The 21,242-nt window shown below is 42.1% G+C and overlaps 4 protein-coding genes across 5 annotated transcripts in view; 3 read left to right on the top strand and 1 right to left on the bottom strand.

The window, feature by feature from the left end:
• LOC120415540 (DNA-directed RNA polymerase III subunit RPC2-like) overlaps positions 1–18,556 on the bottom strand; it is a 34,427-nt gene extending 15,871 nt beyond the window's left edge. Inside the window, exons 1-3 of one of the 2 annotated variants that reach the window (XM_039577106.2) lie at positions 18,502–18,556; positions 17,409–18,449; positions 12,083–14,568 (exon numbers count right to left, since the gene is read on the bottom strand). In XM_039577106.2, coding sequence (XP_039433040.1) covers positions 12,148–14,568; positions 17,409–18,392 — 3,405 coding nt within the window. In that variant the 5' untranslated portion in view covers positions 18,393–18,449; positions 18,502–18,556 and the 3' untranslated portion in view covers positions 12,083–12,147. Of the gene's footprint in view, positions 1–12,082; positions 14,569–17,408 lie in introns of those variants that run through there. The other variant, XM_052707580.1, reaches the window with a different exon arrangement.
• On the top strand, positions 4,031–5,566 carry LOC120415593 (uncharacterized). The gene is made up of 2 exons (XM_039577186.2): positions 4,031–5,311; positions 5,372–5,566. Exons 1-2 carry the CDS (start codon positions 4,061–4,063, stop codon positions 5,564–5,566), a joined length of 1,446 nt encoding a protein of 481 aa, XP_039433120.1. The 5' UTR covers positions 4,031–4,060.
• LOC120415592 (uncharacterized) lies at positions 6,191–7,672 on the top strand. Its single transcript, XM_039577185.2, has one exon. It carries the CDS (start codon positions 6,191–6,193, stop codon positions 7,670–7,672), a length of 1,482 nt encoding a protein of 493 aa, XP_039433119.1.
• On the top strand, positions 10,959–12,085 carry LOC120415542 (metaxin-2-like). The gene is made up of 3 exons (XM_039577109.2): positions 10,959–11,116; positions 11,228–11,816; positions 11,874–12,085. Exons 1-3 carry the CDS (start codon positions 11,074–11,076, stop codon positions 12,025–12,027), a joined length of 786 nt encoding a protein of 261 aa, XP_039433043.1. The 5' UTR covers positions 10,959–11,073; the 3' UTR covers positions 12,028–12,085.
• Positions 18,557–21,242: the final 2,686 nt, after the last annotated feature.

The raw sequence follows: 21,242 nt of genomic DNA on the forward strand, positions 1-21,242 counted from the left end.
CAATTTTTTATCCTTTATAGATGTGCTTGATCATCAGCTCCCCGAGGGCCAGAAATTGCTCCGCCTTGTTACGGCAGGTCCAAAACCGCGTCATCATCTCCCCCGCGAGAGCAAAGAACTCCGGCAGGGTGAAGAGATCTTCCCCGGTGACTCCTTGCTGGGTCGCATCGCCGCTACCGGCAGCGACCACGCTCGCAAACGACCGCCCCCATCCAGGAGGGAACGCTGGGTTGTCCGCTGGAACCGTACGCTGGCCAGCTGCAGGAACGGCTGCGCTCGTACTTCGCTGAGGAGGATGGGACGCTGCTGCTTTCTTCTTCCTCTTTTCCTGCTCCTCGAGGTAGGACTTCCGCGCGACGCATCCGCGGTAATTACCGGTATGGTTACCGCCGCAGTTCGCGCACTTTACGCGCGGCTTGTTTTGTTCTGCATTTTCCCCCAAGTCCTCCTTTCGTGGCAGTGCGCACACCTCCGAGAGGTATGACTCACCATACTTCACGCAGCGGGGCCGGAGGTTGCAGTTCCGCGAGCCGTGGCCGAATTTCTGGCATCGGTGACATTGCGCTGCGTCCGTCGGATTTTTTGAGTAAAACCGCCAGTTTACCCAAAAACCGTTCAACGCCTTAGTTCGCCGCAGGTCTTGAATTTTGACGGTGCCGCGGTCGAAGTACAACAGGTACAGTGTGTGTGTACCTGTGTCTGTTGTCTTCCGCGAGAGGACTTTTATGTCTCGCGGCGTTATTCCGACACCCGAGAGGTGCTCCTTGAGGACGGAGGTCGGGCGGTCTTGGTACCCCTGCAAGACGATCTTAACAGCGGTCTTCTGCACGGGGTCGAATGTGTAGAACTTAAAGTTTTTACGCTTCAATTTCTCCACAACCAGGTCGAAGTTCTTTTGGTCAAACGTGAACACTTGCACTGACGATTTACCTATTTTGAGGCAGTACACGAGGCCTTCCAGCAGCTCGTCAACATCGTCCGCCAACGTGTCCAAAACGAAAATTGGTGGTGGTCGTCGTTCCTTTGGAGTAATTACTTTTTTTGGCGAAATCACTTTCTTCCGTGCACGACCATCGTCGTCGTCGTCGTCGGTAGTGCTACCGTCGGTGTTGTTGTTGTTGCTTTCCTCGTCACTCAGTCTCGCGAACTTGTTACTGGTGGGAATGTTGGCGGATGTTGAAGCGCCATCGGTCGACGGATTGCCGGAAGTAGCTGAACGGAGCCTAATAGGGCTGCGATCCTGGACGCGGTAATTAGCGTGTAATAATTTCGGGTCAAATCCTTTGGCGCACACACTCCCCGGCGCGATGGCGGACGACGCGGCGTTGGTTTGTTTACCTTTTTGCACACGGCCGGTAGACGAACTTCGCGGGTTTTTCGAGGCCGCACTCGAACTGCCACGCCCACGGCCGGCCCTTGGCATGCTGCAGGAGCAAACTCGCGGCTAATCCCGGTAAATTACGGCGAAAAATTTCGAAAAAACGATGGAGCACTGAGCACTTGACTGCTGCTTGCACTCGTGCGTACACGGAGGTTCGAAATAGCTATGTTATGCTATGCTTTGGTTATTACCCATATGAGCAATTCTCTACGAAATAGGCTGATTTCGACCATTTATATTTTATGTATTTTTTGATTTGGCTCAAACTTTGTGGGGGCCTTCCCTATAACCAAAGAAGCAATTTTGTGTCATTGGTTCACCCATACAAGTCTCCATACAATTTTGGCAGCTGTCCATACAAAAATGGTACGTAAATATTTAAACAGCTTTAACTTTTGAGTGAATTCAATTCAATTCATGATCAATTTGGTGTCTTCGGCAAAGTTGTAGGTATTGTTGAGGAATATTGCGGAAAAAATAGGTACACGGAAAAACAAATTTGCCGATTTTTTTATTAACATTTTTTTCACAAAAACTCAATTTCCAAAAAATCGCATTTTTTGATTTTCGAGATTTTTTAATATATTTTAGGGGACAAAAACCCGCAATTTTTGTGCTATAGAGAAGTATGGACAAAAAATCTGCCGCCAAGTTATAAACTTTTGAAAAATAGTGATTTTTGGAAAAATCGAAATTTCATGCAATAACAAATTTGACTTAATTTGTTTATGTAAAATTGAATTTGCAATCGAAAAGTACTTTACAGATTTTTGATAAAGGGCTTCGTTTTCAAGATATAGCCACCGAAAGTTTGATTTTAATAAAATATTTGCAGTTTTTCGATTTTTAAAAACAGTGACCATGAGTGACCATTTCTAATTTTTTTTTAAGTTTTAAAAGTTTTAAAAGTTCTGAGAATTTGCTATGAAATTGTCTAAGAGACTTTGAAGATTGGACCTCTGGTTGCTGAGATACAGCGCACAGTGGGTGAAATCTTATCCAAAATCGGACTTAATTAATCGCGGCTGTCAAGTGTATATGATCATTCCTATGTAAAATTGTCTGATCTTTCCGATAAAAATATTTTCAGATTTTTAAAAACCGACCTAACATTTGAAAACGTCCAAAAATGCTTTTATAGCGGAATTGGGGTTAAATGGGCCCTAGATGATTTTTGCGGTGCATGTGGTTATTTTTAATGGATTCCTGGGACATTTTTACATAAGTTAAGTGTATTTTGGATGGCCTCATGGAGCCTCCTTTCTAAATACAGAGCGATTTTAAAGAAAAATTGTTGAAATATGGAGAATTGGGGCAAAATGGACCCTTTGCCGTTTCGTGCGGTGGATGAAACCATCACCAATCGATTACCCGGATTTTTTACACAAGAGACACTAGTTTGCATACACGGGAACCAGCAGCGATTAATTAAGTCCGATTTCGCCCGGTGTGCAGCGGCTTAAAGAAAAAGAAACATCGTCAACTGTGTGCTATCTTGTGACATAGACCTTTTTGGTCGAAAATGAGTTAATGATGACGTTTTGCTATACTTAACAAACACTACAAGATGCTTTAACCCGATTTTGGAAACTCGCTTCCGTTTCCCGGATATCGCAATACACACTTGTGACATAGACCAATTTATCATCAAAATGATTGTGCACACTTGTTACTCGTCATACATGTTGTTGGAAAATGTGGAAAATTTGTCTTGTTTTTCACAAATTTTTGTTGATACACATTTTCTAAAGGCAATGCAATCTTTTGTTTTTGAAAATATACTGATTAAGTCGGTTAAACTATTGATTTAAGTCTATTTTAGTTTGTATGGAAATTCTGTGCACACTTGTGACAAGTAGTACAATTTTATTTTCGAAACACACTTGTGACACGTGCTTTTCAAATTTTTGTTTACATTATTTACTGTATCTTTTAACTGGTGTAACCAAATTAGTTGAAACTTGGAGCGTTTGTTAAGCGATAGTATACGAACCGATTGCTTGAAAATGTTTGGCTCTATCATTCATAGTTTTGAAATTATTTGCCAACAAACTTTAAAAATCGATTTTCTCGAAAAGTACTAAATGGTCGTTGTCACAAGATAGCACACAACTGACGACATGAAAATTGAAGTTTTCTAAGTCTCACCCAAACAACCCACCATTTTCTAATGTCGATATCTCAGCAACTAATGGTCCGATTTTCAATGTTAAAATATGAAACATTCGTGAAAATCGTGAAACTTTTTAATTACCTACACTTTAAAAATTAGAAATAAATGTTTCAAGTAAAAGCTTTCAATCAAAAGCTAAGAAGATTGAATGATACTTTAACTTTTTTTCAAGAATGAAAAACATTTTAAATTGAAAAATAATTAGGGAAAAATGCATTAAATTAACTATATCAAAGAATAGTAAGTATCAGAAATTAATAAATCCAACCATAAGCTAATCAAGAGGCGCTTACACGAAAAGATTGCTCTAACACGAAGCACGTGCGCATCTCCCACTATATTAAACAAACAATTTCTCCGATAAACCGCTGGCCGCAGCCACACGACGCATTCTTCCAGAATGTTTACCCAACAACGTGTGTTCCACGAATCCTGCTGCATGTACTAACTAAGCCTCGAACTTAGTATAAAAGAAGTGCGTGCCTAAACGGCCAAGTTTAGTGGCAATGTTCGGGTTCGGGTGGATTGTTGTGGGACTTTTGGGCGCGGTGGTGGGTGGAGTTCGAGCGGATCTTGGGCTGAACCAGGAGGTGCCCGACTTGGCGGTGAAGGTGGAGGATGCCATTGGGTTGGGGGTTGAGCCGTTGCTGGAGGTGAACGCCACGATCGAGGTTGATCCGGCGTTGGATCCGACCGGAGCTTTGGGTGCTATTGTGGGGGTGATTAATGTGGTTAATGGAAGCATTGGAGAGGTGCTTGCCGCGACCGGGAATGCAGTTTTGGATAGTACTGGACCGCCGAATAGTGTGTTTAGTCACGTGTTTAGAGCGAATATTAATGCTGAGATAAACATGCAGAATGCGATTGCTAGTGCCGTTCCGTTGAGGGCGATTTTGAGGAAGTCGGTGTACCAAGCTATTGAAGGGAATTTGAGTGTGATCCAGAATCAGATCAAGAACCTGACCTCGGTGTACACGGAGCTTGGAGCAGCTGCAAATACGATTACGCTGTTTCCGAACAGAAGCAGAGACATCAGTACTGAGATCACTCCGAAGTTGGTGAACAGGCTGGCCGCTGTCCTCGGTGATATCTCAAGCAAGGTAGCGAATCTGGCGGATTTGTTCCCGGATATTGTTATGAAACAGATTGCCGCAGTTGGGTACTTCTCAGCTGCGAACGCCACAACAAACAGCGCCGTAAGCAAAGTTAGAGCTCAGCTGAGCATGTTCAACAGCTCGATATCTACGACGATCGCAAACCTGACCGCGACGGCCGGAGTGTTGGCCGGCAACATCAGCCAAGCGTACGTCCCGATTACATCTGCTGCGCAGAACTTCAACGGTGGGGACATCAGCAACTTGACCGCCTTCTTGGATCTGGTTGACAGTCACAGCAATGATCTTGTTCAAAATATTACGCTCAGCATGGTTGACCTGCAGGACTACATTGACGAGTTGTTGGCTAACGAAACTCGCGATGCCACAGGGGCTGTGTGTAATGGGATCCGAAACCTCACCGACTCGGCTCTGCTGACGGTCAGCGACTTCTCTACGGCGTGCTCCAACCGGTATCAAGCACAACTCCAGCGGGCACTTCTTCAGGTGAACCGTCTGGCGGGCTGCCCGGAGATCACTCCGTTAGAAGACTTCTACTTGCTGTTGGATTCGCTGCTGACGTCGGTTCGCACGGATTCGGTGGCGATCACGGCTTCGCAGATCCTCGGCTGCAGCAATACTCTTGGAGCGTGCAGCTCAACGGTAAGATCATAGTGTATATAGAGATACTCAACGGGACCTAAACTGACGTTTTTTGCGCAGTACTTTTCCGTTTTTCCAGATCTCACTCAAGAGACGCACATTCAGCTGCAGTTGGTGCACAACGCGATCGTGTTCAAGATCCGAGCGTTGGCGCTGAGAATTGGAACGTGTGCGGAAGCTGTTACGGCGGACGTCCAGGAAATTGTGCAGCAGATTGTGTCGAGTTACGCCGCTTGTTTGGAAACGGGGAACTAGGAACGCGTTAGATCATGAACATTTATTCATTGAAATCATGACTCCGTCGATGATCCAAATGACATACCATCGAATGCTTCACCAAATCCATACTAACTTTTCAATGGGGCGAAACCTTGATTGTAAACAAACAGTCTATCCCTTCTGCTTAAGTGACAGTTCACGTTAAGTGTGAGTGGGATAGGCTGCTTGTTTACAATCAAGGTTTCACCCTATTGTAAAATTACTACGGAAATCGTACCGTAGCAATGTTACGACATCGTGTTTTGAAAAGTAGTTTTGCTCAACAAAACCTCGTCGGAGATCAGGATCATGAAATGTTCATATTGTTTTCATTGTTGTTCATATTTGTCAAATTGCAAATTATACCGGAATAAAGATCGTTACAAGCACCTACTTAGTTACATCTCATGTATCGAAAGAACCTCCGCACCGCGATCGTTATGAAACAGCCCCAAACGTGAGGGTAGTCGCGCGATAGCGCCACGCGTTGTTTAGTAAACCACTTGTACCGATTTGACGCGCATTGTTTTCGTTCCCACTGGGCGCGTTTCACAACAGAGGTCGCGCACGCGACCTGGTATAAATGATGTGCGTGTCCAATCGGGAATCGCATTGTGCAGGATGGGTCAAGCGGCTAGGGTGGTTCTGACCTTGGTCACGCTGTTTGTTGGTGACCTCAGGGCAGATTTAGGGCTGGCTGAAGTCATTCCAGATCTTGTCCAGATCGTCAACGAAGCGATCGGAGAAGGTCTGGTGCCTTTGTTGGAGGCAAACGCTACGATCGAGGTGGATCTTGAGTTGGATCGAAGTGGAGCGTTGGCTACGGTAGTCAGCGTTACGAACATTGTGAACCAGACCATAAGTGGGGTATTCTTGGCGGCGCAAGAAGCAGTTGTGGACAGCACGAGTACCCCGAACGTCGTGTTTGGTAGACTGTACAAAGCCGATGTTATGGCCGAGATAGGATTGCAGGATGCGATTGAAGCCGCTGAGGCTTTGGAGTCAGTCGTGAAGCGATCTACGTCCGATGCAGTTCTTGGAAATCTGACCGCTCTACAACACCAGGTTAAGACCCTTACGGCAGTGTACATTGAGGTTGGAGTGGCGATCAATACCTTCCAGTTCACCCCAAACAATACTAGAAATCTTAGCGCTACAGTCACTCCGGATCTAGTGGACAAGGTAGCAGACGTCCTATGGAACATTTCTACAAGCGTCACAAACCTTGGCAGTTTGTTCACTGAAATAGTTCAAGATAAGAACAACGCAACGGTTTACATCGTCAACATCAATACAACGATCGATACCTCAATAACCACCATAACCAGTGTCGTAGAAGATTTCACCAAATCCGCCAAGGATGCCAGCAATCAGCTCTTACAACCAATCCAGTCCGTTACCTCAAACATCGCTGAATCATACGCCGACATCACCACAAACCCTCAAGACTTCAACGGCGGCAACATAACCGACCTTGTCCTATTCCTAGGAGTGGTTGGCAACGCCAACCTAGTATTCGGACTCAACACCACCATGAATCTCAACCACCTTCAAGCAAACGTCAACCGAACCATGGCCTTCGCAACCGCAACCGCCGCCAACGCCTTAACCAGCTCCATCCGATACATCACCAACACGACCTCCACCAACGAATTCACAACCTTCGGCCCCATCTGCTCCGAACGCTACTTCCATCAACTTCACCAACTCGCCCCAAAATCATCCCTCCTCGCCAACTGCCTCAAAGCGGAACAACCCTCACTAACCATCCGCTACAAGCTGATCCTGTCCCCGCTGCTAGCCCAGCTCGAATCGAAAGCCAGCTCCTTTGGGTCGTCCCAAATCAAGACCTGTCTCACCGCGGCATGCACCTCCACGTACTTCCGAGCATTTCTCATCCTCGCTGAGGAAGTGGTCCAGGAGCTGCAGGCGATCGACCGGATGTTAGCGGCGGAAACGCAAAGCTTCTCGACGCGCATCGCCGTCTGTGCAAACGCAACGGCGGCCGATGTGGTCGAGCTGGCGCAGCAGGCGGTGACTGGGTATAATGCGTGTTTGTTGGAGGGTAGATCGGGACCAGTTGGCATAAATGTTGTGATGTAAAACTACATAAATATTGATTGTTGAATTCTTTTGAAAGAAAACCCGTTTAAAAAAAATATGTTGAACGCCTAAAATACAAATTAACTTAAAAACTAGTTTTTCCACCGCTTGGAAATTTAAAGGTGCTTTTCGGAAAAGTAAAAAAGGGATTTCTAAAGTTTTTTTTATAGGTCCAATAAACATATGAAAGACATTAGCTTTAGACCTTTAAAAAAAACTCTAGATTTCATATTTGGACTTGAAAGACTACACAAGCTAACGAAGTCATATTGCAAGTCTTTTAGATTATTTTTCATATTTTTTTAGCTATCCAAAAAAAACAAGCCAAAAACTTTTTCAGGAGAGAACGTATCTTTGGTTATTTTGAAGTACATACATAACATTTTGAAAGATTTTAATTTTAATTTAATATTTTTAATATTCAAAATTCGCAATTCGCAATTTTCAGTGTAAGAACGAGCCTTGACCGATCTAATGCACTAGGAACATGCACTGCCATTACACCTACATCTCACCCTTGCTCTGAGTCAGTACGAGCAACACGCTAGAACACGCTTTGAGTGTTCGTGCCAGGCATGCACACCTTCTTTTCCGGTTACGCATTTTAACTCGGCCGGGGGTGGTACATTACGTAGGGTTTGATGTAAGTATAAGCGCCTAACCATTTATAGTATGCCTATCAACTTTCATTAAAGCAAAAAATGTTTTATTTTTAGTTTGAATTCAAAAACTAGTTGTTATTTTACTGTGAATTGTTTTCTCCTGAAATCTTCCCTATTGTTGAGTCGTGTTTATCTGTTGCTATTTCTTTTGTCGCGGTGTTTTGTTACAATTTTTAGTCCCAAGCATATTATTAAAGTTTACCAAAAGCACAATAGTAATATTTGTGTTAATTCTTTAACCATTCCATAAATTGAGCAAGACCTCAAACCTCACTTGTTTGAAAAAAGGGTGAGGATTGAAAACAATAGACAGTAAAAGAGAATATATTTTATAAAAAATCAAGAATCAATAAAAAGAGAATGATGATTGTATTTAAAAAAATAAACATTAGAAGCTGCATGTAATAGATATAAAATTAAACAAAAGTTAATAAATAGAGATAAAAAAAAAAACAAGCTTAGATTATAGTAATGATAATTTATAGGACAGATAAAGAATTATTCAAATAACGAAATTCGCAATAAAATCAAAAAAGATTAGGCAAATGATAAATAGACTTGATATTACTAGTACATTAAGGAAAAGTATATTTTTAAGGAAAAAAACAAAGTTTGTTACAGCAGTATCAATTGGTAAAAAAGAGTGGAAAAGCTTTGAGAGATAAGAGAAAAATCAAAATCAAATGATGGATATTAAATAGAAGAATCAGTGAAGAATTGAGAATCAGTAGAGCAAAATAAAAATAGGAGATTGGTGGTAGCTGAGAATGAAGAGAAGAGAAACCCCATTGTGCGATGTTTCAGGTACATCCACAGCAGTTGACTCAACATACTGCGAATCAAAACAATACCGTCTACAATCACAAATTACTTCCCTTTCCCACATTGTCGCGCCCCTTTCTTTCAGCCGTCTCGACTCTGACCCGCGGTGGTCAAAGGTTTACGATCCGTTTCCACAGGCCACCAGCTAGGTCATCATGAAAACCAAGCCAACATGGAGGTAAGAAAATAGGACACTTGCAAGGAACTAGAGCTATACTGTTCTGATCAAGATAATTCGGATGATCTAACAGAACTACGTATGTAGTTTGTTGCGCTCCTTCCAGGATGTTCCTTACCTGGACGTCAACCGAAGAGCACGCAACAAGATCAGTGCCATTGCATGCTCTTAGGTATCAATCCTTGGCCTGCATTTTAAATCAATTTCATCTGATTGCACTTAAATTTCCATTGAAATTTTGAAGTTTTTTGAAAAAAAATTTTTTTGCTCTCTGATTTTTCGGGCCAGCTTTGAAGGGGTGACAAAACCTTTAAATAAAATGATGAAAAAAAATATATAATTCAGTTTCGAAAATTTAAAAGAAATCATTTTACTTTTTATTTCTATTGCTTTTAATTCTACTTATCATAAAATTTTCAAGTTCTTCAATTTTCCAATCTTTGAAAAAGTTTTGGGTTTTTTGTCTTTTGATTTTTTAGAGTTCCTTATTTTTTTGTGATCTGATATTTGATATTTTTATAGCTTTAAATTAAGGAATTCATTATTTTAGTTGAAAATTGTTTAGTTGAAGATTATTTAGATTTTGGAATTAGGAAATTTAAAATTCCGAAATTTTGAATGTTTGAATCGGGAACTGAATTTATACTTTTTATGAATAAAAAAAAGGGTAGTCTAAATATTTAGAACACCAATACAAAAATTTAAATATGAAATCTAAATCTAAAAAAAATTTAAAACGGAAACGATTGAGCTAATAATAAGTTTGGCCTTTTTTTTGTTCCACTGAGATAATATAGGTCAGTTCTTGGAAATGGATTGCATTTTATTTATTTTTATCCGGCTCAAATTTTTTGGGGCCTTCCCTATGACCAAAAAAAGCCATTTTAGGTCATTGGTTCACCTATAAAAGTCTGTATACAATTTTGGCAGTTGTCCGAATTAAAAATGGTACCTACGTAAATTTTGAAGGAATTTTCTGATTGATTTGGTGTCTTTAGCAAAGTTGTAGGACTATTCAGAACGAAAAAACTGGTACATGCAAAACTTCAGATGTTTAAATTACCTTTTCAACGTAACACCTTATAATGTGGCCCTCTTAAACCTTGCGGTTACGTCTACGGAACCACAGGCGTGTGTATCGTTCTTTTGCGACAAGACTCCGCCTCCCGGGTCTCCTAGGTGTGAAGGTATGGCACGGGGAGAGGGCGCCGAATACCTATATGTACACGTAGAATATTTTGCGTCCGTCTCGGGATTCGAACCGGCGACCTCTGGATTGTGGGTCCAGTGCGCGGTCCGTTTGATCCACACAGGCAGACGGTTGTTAAAATCAAACTACAATGATAGGCGATATACCGAAAACAGACAAATTTGTTCACCTGTACTTCTCTATGTTTTAAAAGTTACGGGTTTTGTCCAAGGTTTTGTCCCTAAATATCAAATTATTTCAAATAGCTCCAATAATGATGTTCGTATGAAAATCAAGCAAATTCTCCTTTCCTGATACCTTTGATTTCCAGATTAATTTTAGTAAATTTGTCAGCATTCCTCGACAAGCGTGTACGCACATGCGCAAACTGTCAAAATGCTTTGCAATCATAACAAAAACCAGCTGTCAGTTGAATGATGTAATTTTGTTTGTGTTTCACCCGGAATCAGACGAGAACGCAATAATTTTTGAGAAAAAGTATTTTTTTAATTTTACCAATCTTCTTCAAATCAAAAAATAAATCGATAAAATGAGTGCAATTACCAGCGAGTATTTGAAGAATGAAACCATTGGTAAGAATGATCTCAGCAACAAATAAAAATAAATCTGTAGAAACATTTGACAGCTTGAACTATTTTGCAAATTTACAAAACGATTTCTTCTAATGGACAACATTCTTCCAGCATCTCAACCGTGGCCCCAAAAAGCCTTCCTCTACCAACCGTACGAGGAGGAGCAGATCCTGCTCGCGGAAAACGCCAGCTGCCTCGCGGTCCGCACCTATCTAACCATGCTGGACCTGCCGTTCACCGTCGAACTGCGCGCCAACTCGGAATTTATGTCCCCAGGCGGCAAGCGCACCAAACTGCCGGTGCTGCGCGTCGAAAACTACACGTACGCCGAGTTCGAACACATCCTGAGCTTCGTCGAGCTGAAGGGCCACTCGCTGACGGCGGAGCTGGCGCCGGAGGAGAAGGACGACATGCGGGCGCACCTCTGCCTGGTGGAGCAGATCTTTACGAACGCGGAGCAGTATGTTAGCTGGGTCGATAAGGAGGTGCTGGAGAAGGTGACGCGGGCGCGGAATGGGTCGGTGTATCCGTTTCCGTTGAACTATATTCAGAACTGGCGCAAGCAGCTGGCCGTGAGGAGGCAGCTGGGGGTGGCGGAGTTTTTGAAGCTGACCCAGGAGGAGGTTACGGATCGGGTGGATAAGCTGTGCCAGTCGTTGAGCTATCGGCTGGATGATAAGCCGTACTTTTACGGGAAGAAGTGGGTTGGATATCATATTTTGATATTGCTTGATTTTAACGGATATTTTCGTTTTAGACCAACGGAACTGGACGCCCTGGTTTTCGGCCACCTGTTCAGCATTTTCACGATGACCTTGCCGAACAACGTGCTTGCCGTTACGATCAACAAGTATCGAAATTTGACGCAGTTCTGCAAGAACATTGAGGAGAAGTACTTCAAGCGCGTTTAATTAGTTTACTGCATTTATAGCCAGGAAGTTTCGGAAGATTAAATCTGCCTCCAGCTGACTTCAAGTAGTTTTATTTCTGGACAAATTTGAAAGAGAAAAAACGATAAATAGAGACATACCTTAGTAATTCTGCAACTTCAGCCGCGGCACGATGTTCATGCTGGTCAGCTCCTGGAACAGCAGCTTGCACGCGTACGGCATCGAAATCTTGGACACGCTGGCCGACGAGCGGCAATTGTGGCACCACGAGGAGTACGCCAGCCGGCCGCACACGTTGCAAACGTCCACGTCGAACGCATCCGACGAGATCATGAGCCGCTCCATGATCAGCATCGAGGCGCCGTACGAAATCAGACAGTCGCGTTCCATCTCGCCCAGCCGGAGACCACCCTCGCGGCTACGACCTTGCGTCGGTTGACGGGTGAGGACGGCGCGTGGACCCCGCGCTCGGGCGTGCATCTTGTCCTGCACCATGTGCTTGAGCTTCTGATAGTAAACGGGACCGGAGTAGATGTACGCCTCGAGCGGTTCGCCGGTGATTCCGGAGTAAAAGACGTCCTTGCCGAGGTAGTTGAATCCGTTCTTGAACAGTTCGTCCTGTAGATCTTGGCATTTGGAGCCGCCGAAAGCGGTTCCGTAGTGGAACTTGCCCTCGAGGACGCCAGCTTTGCTGCCGAGCAGTTCGAGCGTTTTGCCGACCGTCATACGGGACGGGAAGCCGTGCGGGTTCATGACCATGTCCGGCGACATGCCAAAGTCGTTGAAGGGCAGATCTTCCTGCTCGACGATCAGTCCGGTGACGCCTTTTTGGCCGTGGCGCGAGCTGAACTTGTCGCCTATCTCCGGACGGCGAGTTTGACGCAGCAGGATCTTGACGAGGAACTCTTCGTCATTGTTCGTCGAAACCATGACCTTTTCGATGTAGCTCGGTTCCGTGCCCTTGTACGTGATCGGGACGCCGCTGTACGCGATCGGCTGCTGGCCGGACTCTTTCTGCTCGATCGGGTTGATGGACTTGACGGCGGGCATTTCCTTGTTAACCATGGTCTGTTTGGACGAGACCTTCTCCCCAGGGGAGATGATGCCGTCCGTGTCGAGACACTCATGCCGGAAGATGATCTTGTTGGTGAGCGAGTCCTTCATGGGACCCATGATGCGATCGAAAGTCTGATTGCTGTACCGTTTGATGGTGCACTTGCTGTTTTTGTACACCAGACAGCGTCCGTAGCCGCGATCGATCGAGGCCTTGTTCAAGATCAACGCATCTTCGATATCGTACCCGGAGTAGCTCATAACGGCGACCGTGGCGTTCTGCCCGGCCGGAAGCTTGTCAAAGTTGGTCAACTCGATCGTCCGCGAGCGCACCATCGGCGTTTGCGGGTAGACAATGTTGTACATCAACGTGTCGATCCGGTTCTTCTGGTTGTACCCGATGATTCCCATAGCTTGCTTGCCCATAGCGCACTGGTACGTGTTACGGGGACTCTGGTTGTGATGCGGGTACGGAACCAACCCAGCGCAAACTCCCAACAAAGTAAACGGTTCAATCTCCAAGTGGGTCGTCTTCTCCGGATCAATATCAAGCTCCTGATACGCGATGAACGAATCGTTCTCCTCGTTCACGTCCAGATATTCAATCAACCCGTCGTGCAAAAAGTCGTCAAACTTGCGCAACCCCAACTTCAACTGCTCAATGTGCTCCTGCTTCACCAGCGGTTGTCCGTTCTGAACGATGATATACGGCCGGCACAATCTCCCGCCATCCGTGTGAATGTAAACACAACGTTGAGAAAACGACGTATGAATCGACACAAAAGACCCAATCAACCCCTTCCTACGCATCATCCGGAACACCTCCACCAGGCGCTTGTACATGATCGTCACTCCCAAAATGTTACCATTTATGAACACCATAAACACCTTCGGATTGTTGATCGTCTCCCCTCCAAGCAAGCGAATATCCTCCACCCCAGAATTGTACGCCAACCGAATAACAGGTTCCTCGTCCACCTCCGTCGTAATGTGCGTCATCAGCGCCAAGTTCTTCACCAACCCGCAAGCCTCGCCCTCGGGCGTATCCGACGGACACAGCATTCCCCACTGGCTCGGCTGCAGCGATCGCGGCCCCGACACCTTCCGCGTCTTCTCAAACTGCGAGTTCACCCGGGTCATCATCCCCAGCGCCGAAATGTAGCTCAACCGCGACAACACCTGCGTCACACCCGCCCGCTCCATCTTGAACCGCTTGATCGTCCAATTCCCCGTCGAAATCGCCGTCTCCAACCCCGTCGAAATCAACGCCGCCCGCATGTGCTTCACAATGTCAAACTGGGCCGCCTTGATCTTCGGAATGTTCTTGTCGGCGATCATCTTCAGCTCCCAGTTGAAGCGCTTGAACAGGTCCTCGAACATCAGCGACAGCAGCGAACCGGCCAGCTCGAGCCGCTTGTTGCCGTAGTAGTCGCGGTCGTCCACCGCCGACCGGTCCAGCTCGGCGGCCATCACGCGCCGTATCATCAGCGCCACGTAGATCGCTTTGACCTGCGGGGGATAGTAATTTTTAGTCACAAACAACCAAGAATAAAATTTCTAAAATAAAAAATAAATTTCTAAAATTTTTACAACTTCTCAAATTTCTAATTTTATAAAATTTATAAAAATTAAAAAAACGAAAGCTTTGAATAGTAACGAAAAGCGATTTTTATTTAAATCACTAAGGTTTTTAAAATTTATAGCTTTAAATTTTCTAAATTTTCATTTTTTTTAATTTCCAAAAAAAAAGAAAATGCTGGGGTTTTTTTTTATTTCTAAAATATCTTAAATTTAAAAACCCAAATAAAAAAAATTATTCTGAGATATCTTTTAATTTAAATAAAAAAAACTAAAATTAAAAAATTTCTATTTTTTTTTATTTCTAACATTTCCAAAAGTTTTATCTTTTTTTTTGAAATTGGTAAAAATTCTAAAATCATTTTTTTTCTTTTTTTTCAATTTTTTTTTTTTAATATACTTTAATATGTAAAATTTATAAAAATCGTAAAATTCATAAAATTTGTTTCATTTATTTCATTTCATTTATTTGGTTGCTTTAACAAATACATTGGTGCAGTTGTTATACTGAGCTGAGATATGGACTACCTTTCAACAGCTGATTTGTTCTTATTGGGGAGAGAGTTTACTCTTACTAAGGAGAACGAATTGAACAGAGAAGGAAAAAAAATGCAAAAATAACCTTCGAAATAGCTAATAGATGTGGGATAGTTATTCATAGTCATAAAATTTTTAAAATTCGTAAAAAAAATAAATTTGTAAAATTTGCTAAATTCGTAAAATTTGTAAAATTTGTAAAATTTGTAAAATTTGTAAAATTTGTAAAATTTGTAAAATTTGTAAAATTTGTAAAATTTGTAAAATTTGTAAAATTTGTAAAATTTGTAAAATTTGTAAAATTTGTAAAAGTTGTAAAATTTGTAAAATTTGTAAAATTTGTAAAATTTGTAAAATTTGTTAAAATTTGTTAAAATTTGTGAAATTTGTTAAAATTTGTTAAAATTTGTAAAATTTGTAAAATTTGTAAAATTTGTAAAATTTGTAAAATTTGTAAAATTTGTAAAATTTGTAAAATTTGTAAAATTTGTAAAATTTGTAAAATTTGTAAAATTTGTAAAATTTGTAAAATTTGTAAAATTTGTAAAATTTGTAAAATTTGTAAAATTTGTAAAATTTGTAAAATTTGTAAAATTTGTAAAATTTGTAAAATCTGTAAAATTTTTAAAATTTTTGAAATTTGTAAAATTTTTAAAATTTGTAAAATTTTTAAAATTTGTAAAATTTGTAAAATTTTTAAAATTTGTAAAATTTGTAAAATTTGTCATATTTGTAATATTTGTAAAATTTGTAAAATTTGTAAAATTTGTAAAATTTGTAAAATTTGTAAAATTTGTAAAATTTGTAAAATTTGTAAAATTTGTAAAATTTGTAAAATTTGTAAAATTTGTAAAATTTGTAAAATTTGTAAAATTTGTAAAATTTGTAAAATTTGTAAAATTTGTAAAATTTGTAAAATTTGTAAAATTTGTAAAATTTGTAAAATTTGTAAAATATGTAAAATTTGTAAAATTTGTAAAAAAATTAAATTTGTAAAATTTGTAAAATTTGTAAAATTTGTAAAATTTGTAAAATTTGTAAAATTTGTAAAATTTGTAAAGTTTGTAAAATTTGTAAAATTTGTAAAATTTGTAAAAAAATTAAAATTTTAAGAATTTGCTCAAATTTAAAATTTGCAGAATCTGTAATTTAAAAAAAAAAAATTACAAAGTTAAAAAAAATCGGATGTTTTTTATTTTTGTTAATTTTTATTCTTTTTATTTCGAATCTGTATCAAATTTAAAAAAAATGTAAATAAAAGTTTTTAGGAATATCAAAACTTTAAAAAAATTCATAATATTGAAAATTTAAAAAAATAAAACAACATTTGTTTTTAATTCAGAAAAAAAATAACCTCGCAAATTGAAAAAAAATGGAGCAGAAAATAATTTTTAACAGTTTTTTTTGCAATCATTAGTTTTTAAAATATTTAAGGTCGTAGATGGTGTCCTTCACTCTTGGGGCAATGACTGTCAATGATGGTTCTGAATTCAGGGTCCAGAAATAGTAAATTGAAATGAAAAAATAATCACGATATGTAAAATGCTTCTACAAACAACACAAAGAAAACCATTTTTTGATTGATACATTCTAAATCAAGATTTGAATGTTTTTCTAAAACAAACATGGCCACCAAATGGCCGATCGAGAATGATGCCTTCCAGAGCCTTAAGAACTGAACAAAAAACATATTTTGCGAAAAATTTAAATTCACAAAACTTCAAAATATTTTGAATCGAGCAAAAAAACATGCATAATGTGATTTTAAACGGAGGAAACTGCATTTTAAGTAGTTTTCAGTTGTTTAGACTTCTATTCTCATTAGATTTTGAAGTTCTTTGAAAAGCAATGTTTTGCCTCCTGATTTTTCGGGCCGATTTTGAAGAAGGGGGCAATTTTTATTTGTTTTTGTATTTGTTTTTCTTTTACATTTCAAAGAATCAAATTTAAAAAAGAAAGTAATTCTTAATATTTTTAAATTTTTGATTTCCTTCAAAGTTTTTAATATATTTATAATTTTTTTATCTCTTTTTTTTTGACCTTTTTTATAAATATAAAAAATGCTTTTACCAATTTTGATTATAATTTCTAGTCACACGACCGAGAATTTTCGATAATGAAATTTCGATTGTAATTTCTCGATATCGTAATTTGTCGAAGGTAGATCGTTATCTTACTATTGAGAAATCTTGAAATAATGACCATGAACTTCAATTCGACAACCAAGACCTCACCTGAAAGTTAAAGTTGTTAACCGGGACGTGCGCCAAAATCGTCGTCGCCAGCAAATCCCGCGCCTCATCCGCCGTCGTCTTGTACTTCGTGGCCGCCGTCGTGAACCGCTTCGCAATCAACTTCGATCCCATGTACTCCAACGCACGCTGCTGGGTGTAAACCTTGTGATTCGCTGCTTCCAGCAGCGAAGGCGCCAGCCTCTTCTGCGTCTCCGTATCGATCCCCACCAGCTGCATAATCTCCTGATCCGACGCAATCCCCATCGCCTTAAAAATGATCGCCACCGGAATCTCCTCCGTCATCGAGTTGTGCTTCAGGTAGTACTTGCCATGCTTGGACAGCAGAATCGTCCGCGACTTCTTCTCGTGCGTCGAACTCGTCACCTGGCACTGGATCACGTTGTTGTAATCCTCCGTCAGCATCTTGTTCCAGGAAACCTGCTCCTGAATCAAAATCACCTTCTCCGTCCCACGAATCACAAAGTAACCGCCCGGATCCAGCGGACACTCGTTCACCTTCGACAGCTCGTACTCGGACTTCCCACTGAGCACACAATTCGACGACCGCAGCATAATCGGCATCCGTCCAATCAACAACCCATTCCGCACGACCCGCTGCGTCCCCCTCGTATACTCAATATCCACCGTGATCGGTGCCGCGTACGTCATGTCCCGCAGCCGGCACTCGTGCGGCGTCGTCGACTTGGTATTGTTGAAACCCTCCTCCACGTCCGGCATCCCGATGGCCACGTTCAGATACTTGAGGTAAAAGCACGGATCGGCATCGCTCTTGACTTCGTCGTTCGCCCGCACAATGTTCTTGATGTCCACGTTGATGAAGTAGTTGAACGAATCGATGTGCTGCTTGACCAGACCCTTGATCTGCAGGAACGCCGGCACCAGCTTCCATTTGTCCTCCAGCGTTTTCTGCACCTTTTTCAAGTTTTTGCTGCCCGCATCCCAATCCTTCTCGTTGAGACCCATTTTCGGAAAATTGTATCTTGACACAACCAGCGATTAAAGTGCTTTCATTTCCTGTAACTTTTACACACTTTAAATTGCTAATTTTATCAGAAAATCAATTAAACTTTACGACGAAAATGGGAACCATGCGGCTCACGTACGCACCGACTTTTGTTATGATTTTGCGATACAGTTTGACAGTTTGTTCGCGCATGCGAGTGCACGTTTGACGGGAAATGCCGACGAAATGGGTAACATTAGAGAGGGTCACAGATGGTGACCGAACAGACGGTTTGCTTGAAAGCACAGAGTAACTAGTTAATCTGTGGTTGAAGCCTGGAACGGAGATCAGAATCTTGAAATGTCAAAATTAAAAAGACGGATTTTGTTTTTTGCGCAGGTATTCATTTAATTTTGTGGAAAAAAAAACAAAAATAAAAATATTCTAAATTCAAAAATTAAAAAAATTTTGATTACAGAGCGGATTCGCTAATTCGAATGGAACTGCATTCGAATGAGCGAATCCACATTCGCTAATTGGAAAGACTGACAGCTGTCATAAGCTTGAAACCATGTGTTCGAAAATTATCGAACAATGGTGTTGAAACGTTTGAGTGCTTTTTAATTCGAATATGTTCGAATTAGCGAGCATTCGAATTTGCGGACATTCCAAGTAGCGAAATTCGAATTAACGAATCCGCTCTGTATTTAATAGAAATGATTAAAAAATTTGAAAAATTCGGGAATTAAGAAATTTAAAAATACGGATATTCAAAAATTCCACTGCAAGAAAAAAAATAAACCGGAATTAAAAAATTTCAAGAATTATTAAATGCTAGACTCATTTTTATAAAGTAATTCCAGTTCCAAATAAGGTAAGTTAAATAATTTGAATATTTTAAAATCTAGGTCCTCACTAAAATTTTATTCCGGATAACTCAATCACGAAGTTCGTATTTTCTCATAAAGCTGGTAAAAAAGTTTTCGTCACCCGCCTTATAAATCGGCCTAATTTGGGTCTGAAAACCTTAAATGACTCCAAAAATGCTCCATATGATTATGCCGGCAACAATAGTGGCATTTTATAATTAAGGAGTTTTTAAATCATAAATTCTTATAATTAAATTCAATTCAATTCAATTTATTTTATTAGTAAATAATCAATTTACAATTCCGTATTTCTTATTGTTGTGAGTCAACCCTAAGTGCGACCCTGGTTTTAGTTTTAAGTAGCTTTAGGCGCAGCAGGCCATGCCACGCGCAAGATATTATTTAAACACCACCCACTGTGAATTCCTCCTCTTTCCCCGAATAAACACCAACTCGTCAGGTTGTGTGGCCCAGCACATCGCGTGGCGCGTTGCCATAGTAACCGCGAACGGAAAGGAAATTTTTTTCCACGTGCGCAGAGTTCGGGAAGGTGACGCCATTTTTCGCGATTCGATTTGAGTTGAGTTTTTCGGGAAGTAAGACGCGGAAAGAAACGTGCTCGCGATGGAATACGAACAAAATCCGCGAGTGTACCTGTACAACGGGAAGAATTGGCCGAATTGGAGTCTTCGGATGGAGGCCTACCTCCGGGAACTGAAGATTTTTCACTGTGTTCAGCGGACGCTGGAACAGGAACCGTTTTTCCCGGCGGTGGAGGCGGATGATGCGGCGGAACAGGCGCGGAAGGAAGCGCTTCGGAACGTCCGAAGAGAAGAGGACGCGAAGTGTGTGTCGGTCCTGCTCCACAAGATTGCCGACTCGCAGCTGGAAAGAATCCGTGGAAAGCGGTCTCCGAAGGCCATTTGGGACACCCTCCAGAAGGCGTTCGACAAGAAGGGAGTTTCCGGCGTGTTTCTGCTGTTGAACCAGTTTACCACCTTGCGGTATGACGAAGAGCAGGACATGGAGGAGCACATTCTGGAGTTCGAGAGGGTGGTCCGGGAGCTGGAAGCGGCCAACATCAAGTTCGTCGAGCCGGTGCAAGTGTTTTTCCTGCTGCAATCGATGCCGAAGTCCTACGCCCAGCTGATTACCGTGCTGAAGACGTTGCCGGTCGAGCAATGCTCGATGGAATTCATCAAGTCACGGCTTTTGAACGAGGACGTGGAACGGCACCATCTTGCAGTGAAGGTTGAGCCCAAGGCGGAGCCGAGTTCAGCGTTTGCGGGAAAAGGCGGCAAATTTACGTTCAAGTGCCACGCCTGCGGCAAACCTGGACACAAGAAGGCGGACTGCCCGGAGAAGGAGAAAGCGGAACAGGCCGCCGGAAGCTCGCATCGCCGGAAGAAGGGGAAGGCACACGCGGCGGAAACGAAGGACGGTGCGAACGATGACGTGTCGTTTGTGTCAGTAGCGCAAGAAGCCAACAGCGTGGAGACACACGGAAAGTTCCGGTGGGTGCTGGACAGTGGTGCGTCCGAGCACATGGTTGGCGAGAAGGGTCTACTGGTGAACATACGACGGATGGAATCCCCCACGGTGATCAACGTGGCCAAGGCTGGAGTGACGCTCGAGGGTCGCTACGTTGGTGACGTCAAAATGAAGGCCGACATCGGAACGCGGACGTTGAACTGCACGGTTCGCGACGTTCTGTACGTGCCTGGATTGCTGACGAACCTGTTCTCCGTGAAGAAGGTTGCCGAGCGCGGCATGGAGGTGATTTTTGGCCAGAAAGGTGCGCGAATCACGAAGGACGGAGAGGTCAAGTGTACGGCGAAACAGAACGGGCGTTTGTACGAGCTGGATGTGAAAGTCGTGCGTGGATCGGCCATGGTTGGTGAGTCGGAGAGCAAGTTGTCGCTGTGGCATCGCCGGTACGGACACATCGGGAATACTGGTCTGATGAAGCTGATCCGGAACGAGATGGTCGAGGGACTGGAT

Source organism: Culex pipiens, chromosome 2 (genome assembly GCF_016801865.2).
Source record: "Culex pipiens pallens isolate TS chromosome 2, TS_CPP_V2, whole genome shotgun sequence".
In the NCBI taxonomy this organism is placed as follows: Eukaryota; Metazoa; Arthropoda; class Insecta; order Diptera; family Culicidae; genus Culex; species Culex pipiens.

Excerpts from the sequence above, each read along its gene's own strand:
- LOC120415593 (XM_039577186.2), top strand. The coding sequence starts at position 4,061 with ATGTTCGGGTTCGGGTGGATTGTTGTGGGACTTTTGGGCGCGGTGGTG. Across the intron at positions 5,312-5,371 it reads TTGGAGCGTGCAGCTCAACG|TACTTTTCCGTTTTTCCAGA; the intron begins GTAAGATCATAG and ends TTTTTTGCGCAG.
- LOC120415542 (XM_039577109.2), top strand. The coding sequence starts at position 11,074 with ATGAGTGCAATTACCAGCGAGTATTTGAAGAATGAAACCATTG. Across the intron at positions 11,117-11,227 it reads TTTGAAGAATGAAACCATTG|CATCTCAACCGTGGCCCCAA; the intron begins GTAAGAATGATC and ends ACATTCTTCCAG. Across the intron at positions 11,817-11,873 it reads CCGTACTTTTACGGGAAGAA|ACCAACGGAACTGGACGCCC; the intron begins GTGGGTTGGATA and ends TTTTCGTTTTAG.
- LOC120415592 (XM_039577185.2), top strand. The coding sequence starts at position 6,191 with ATGGGTCAAGCGGCTAGGGTGGTTCTGACCTTGGTCACGCTGTTTGTT.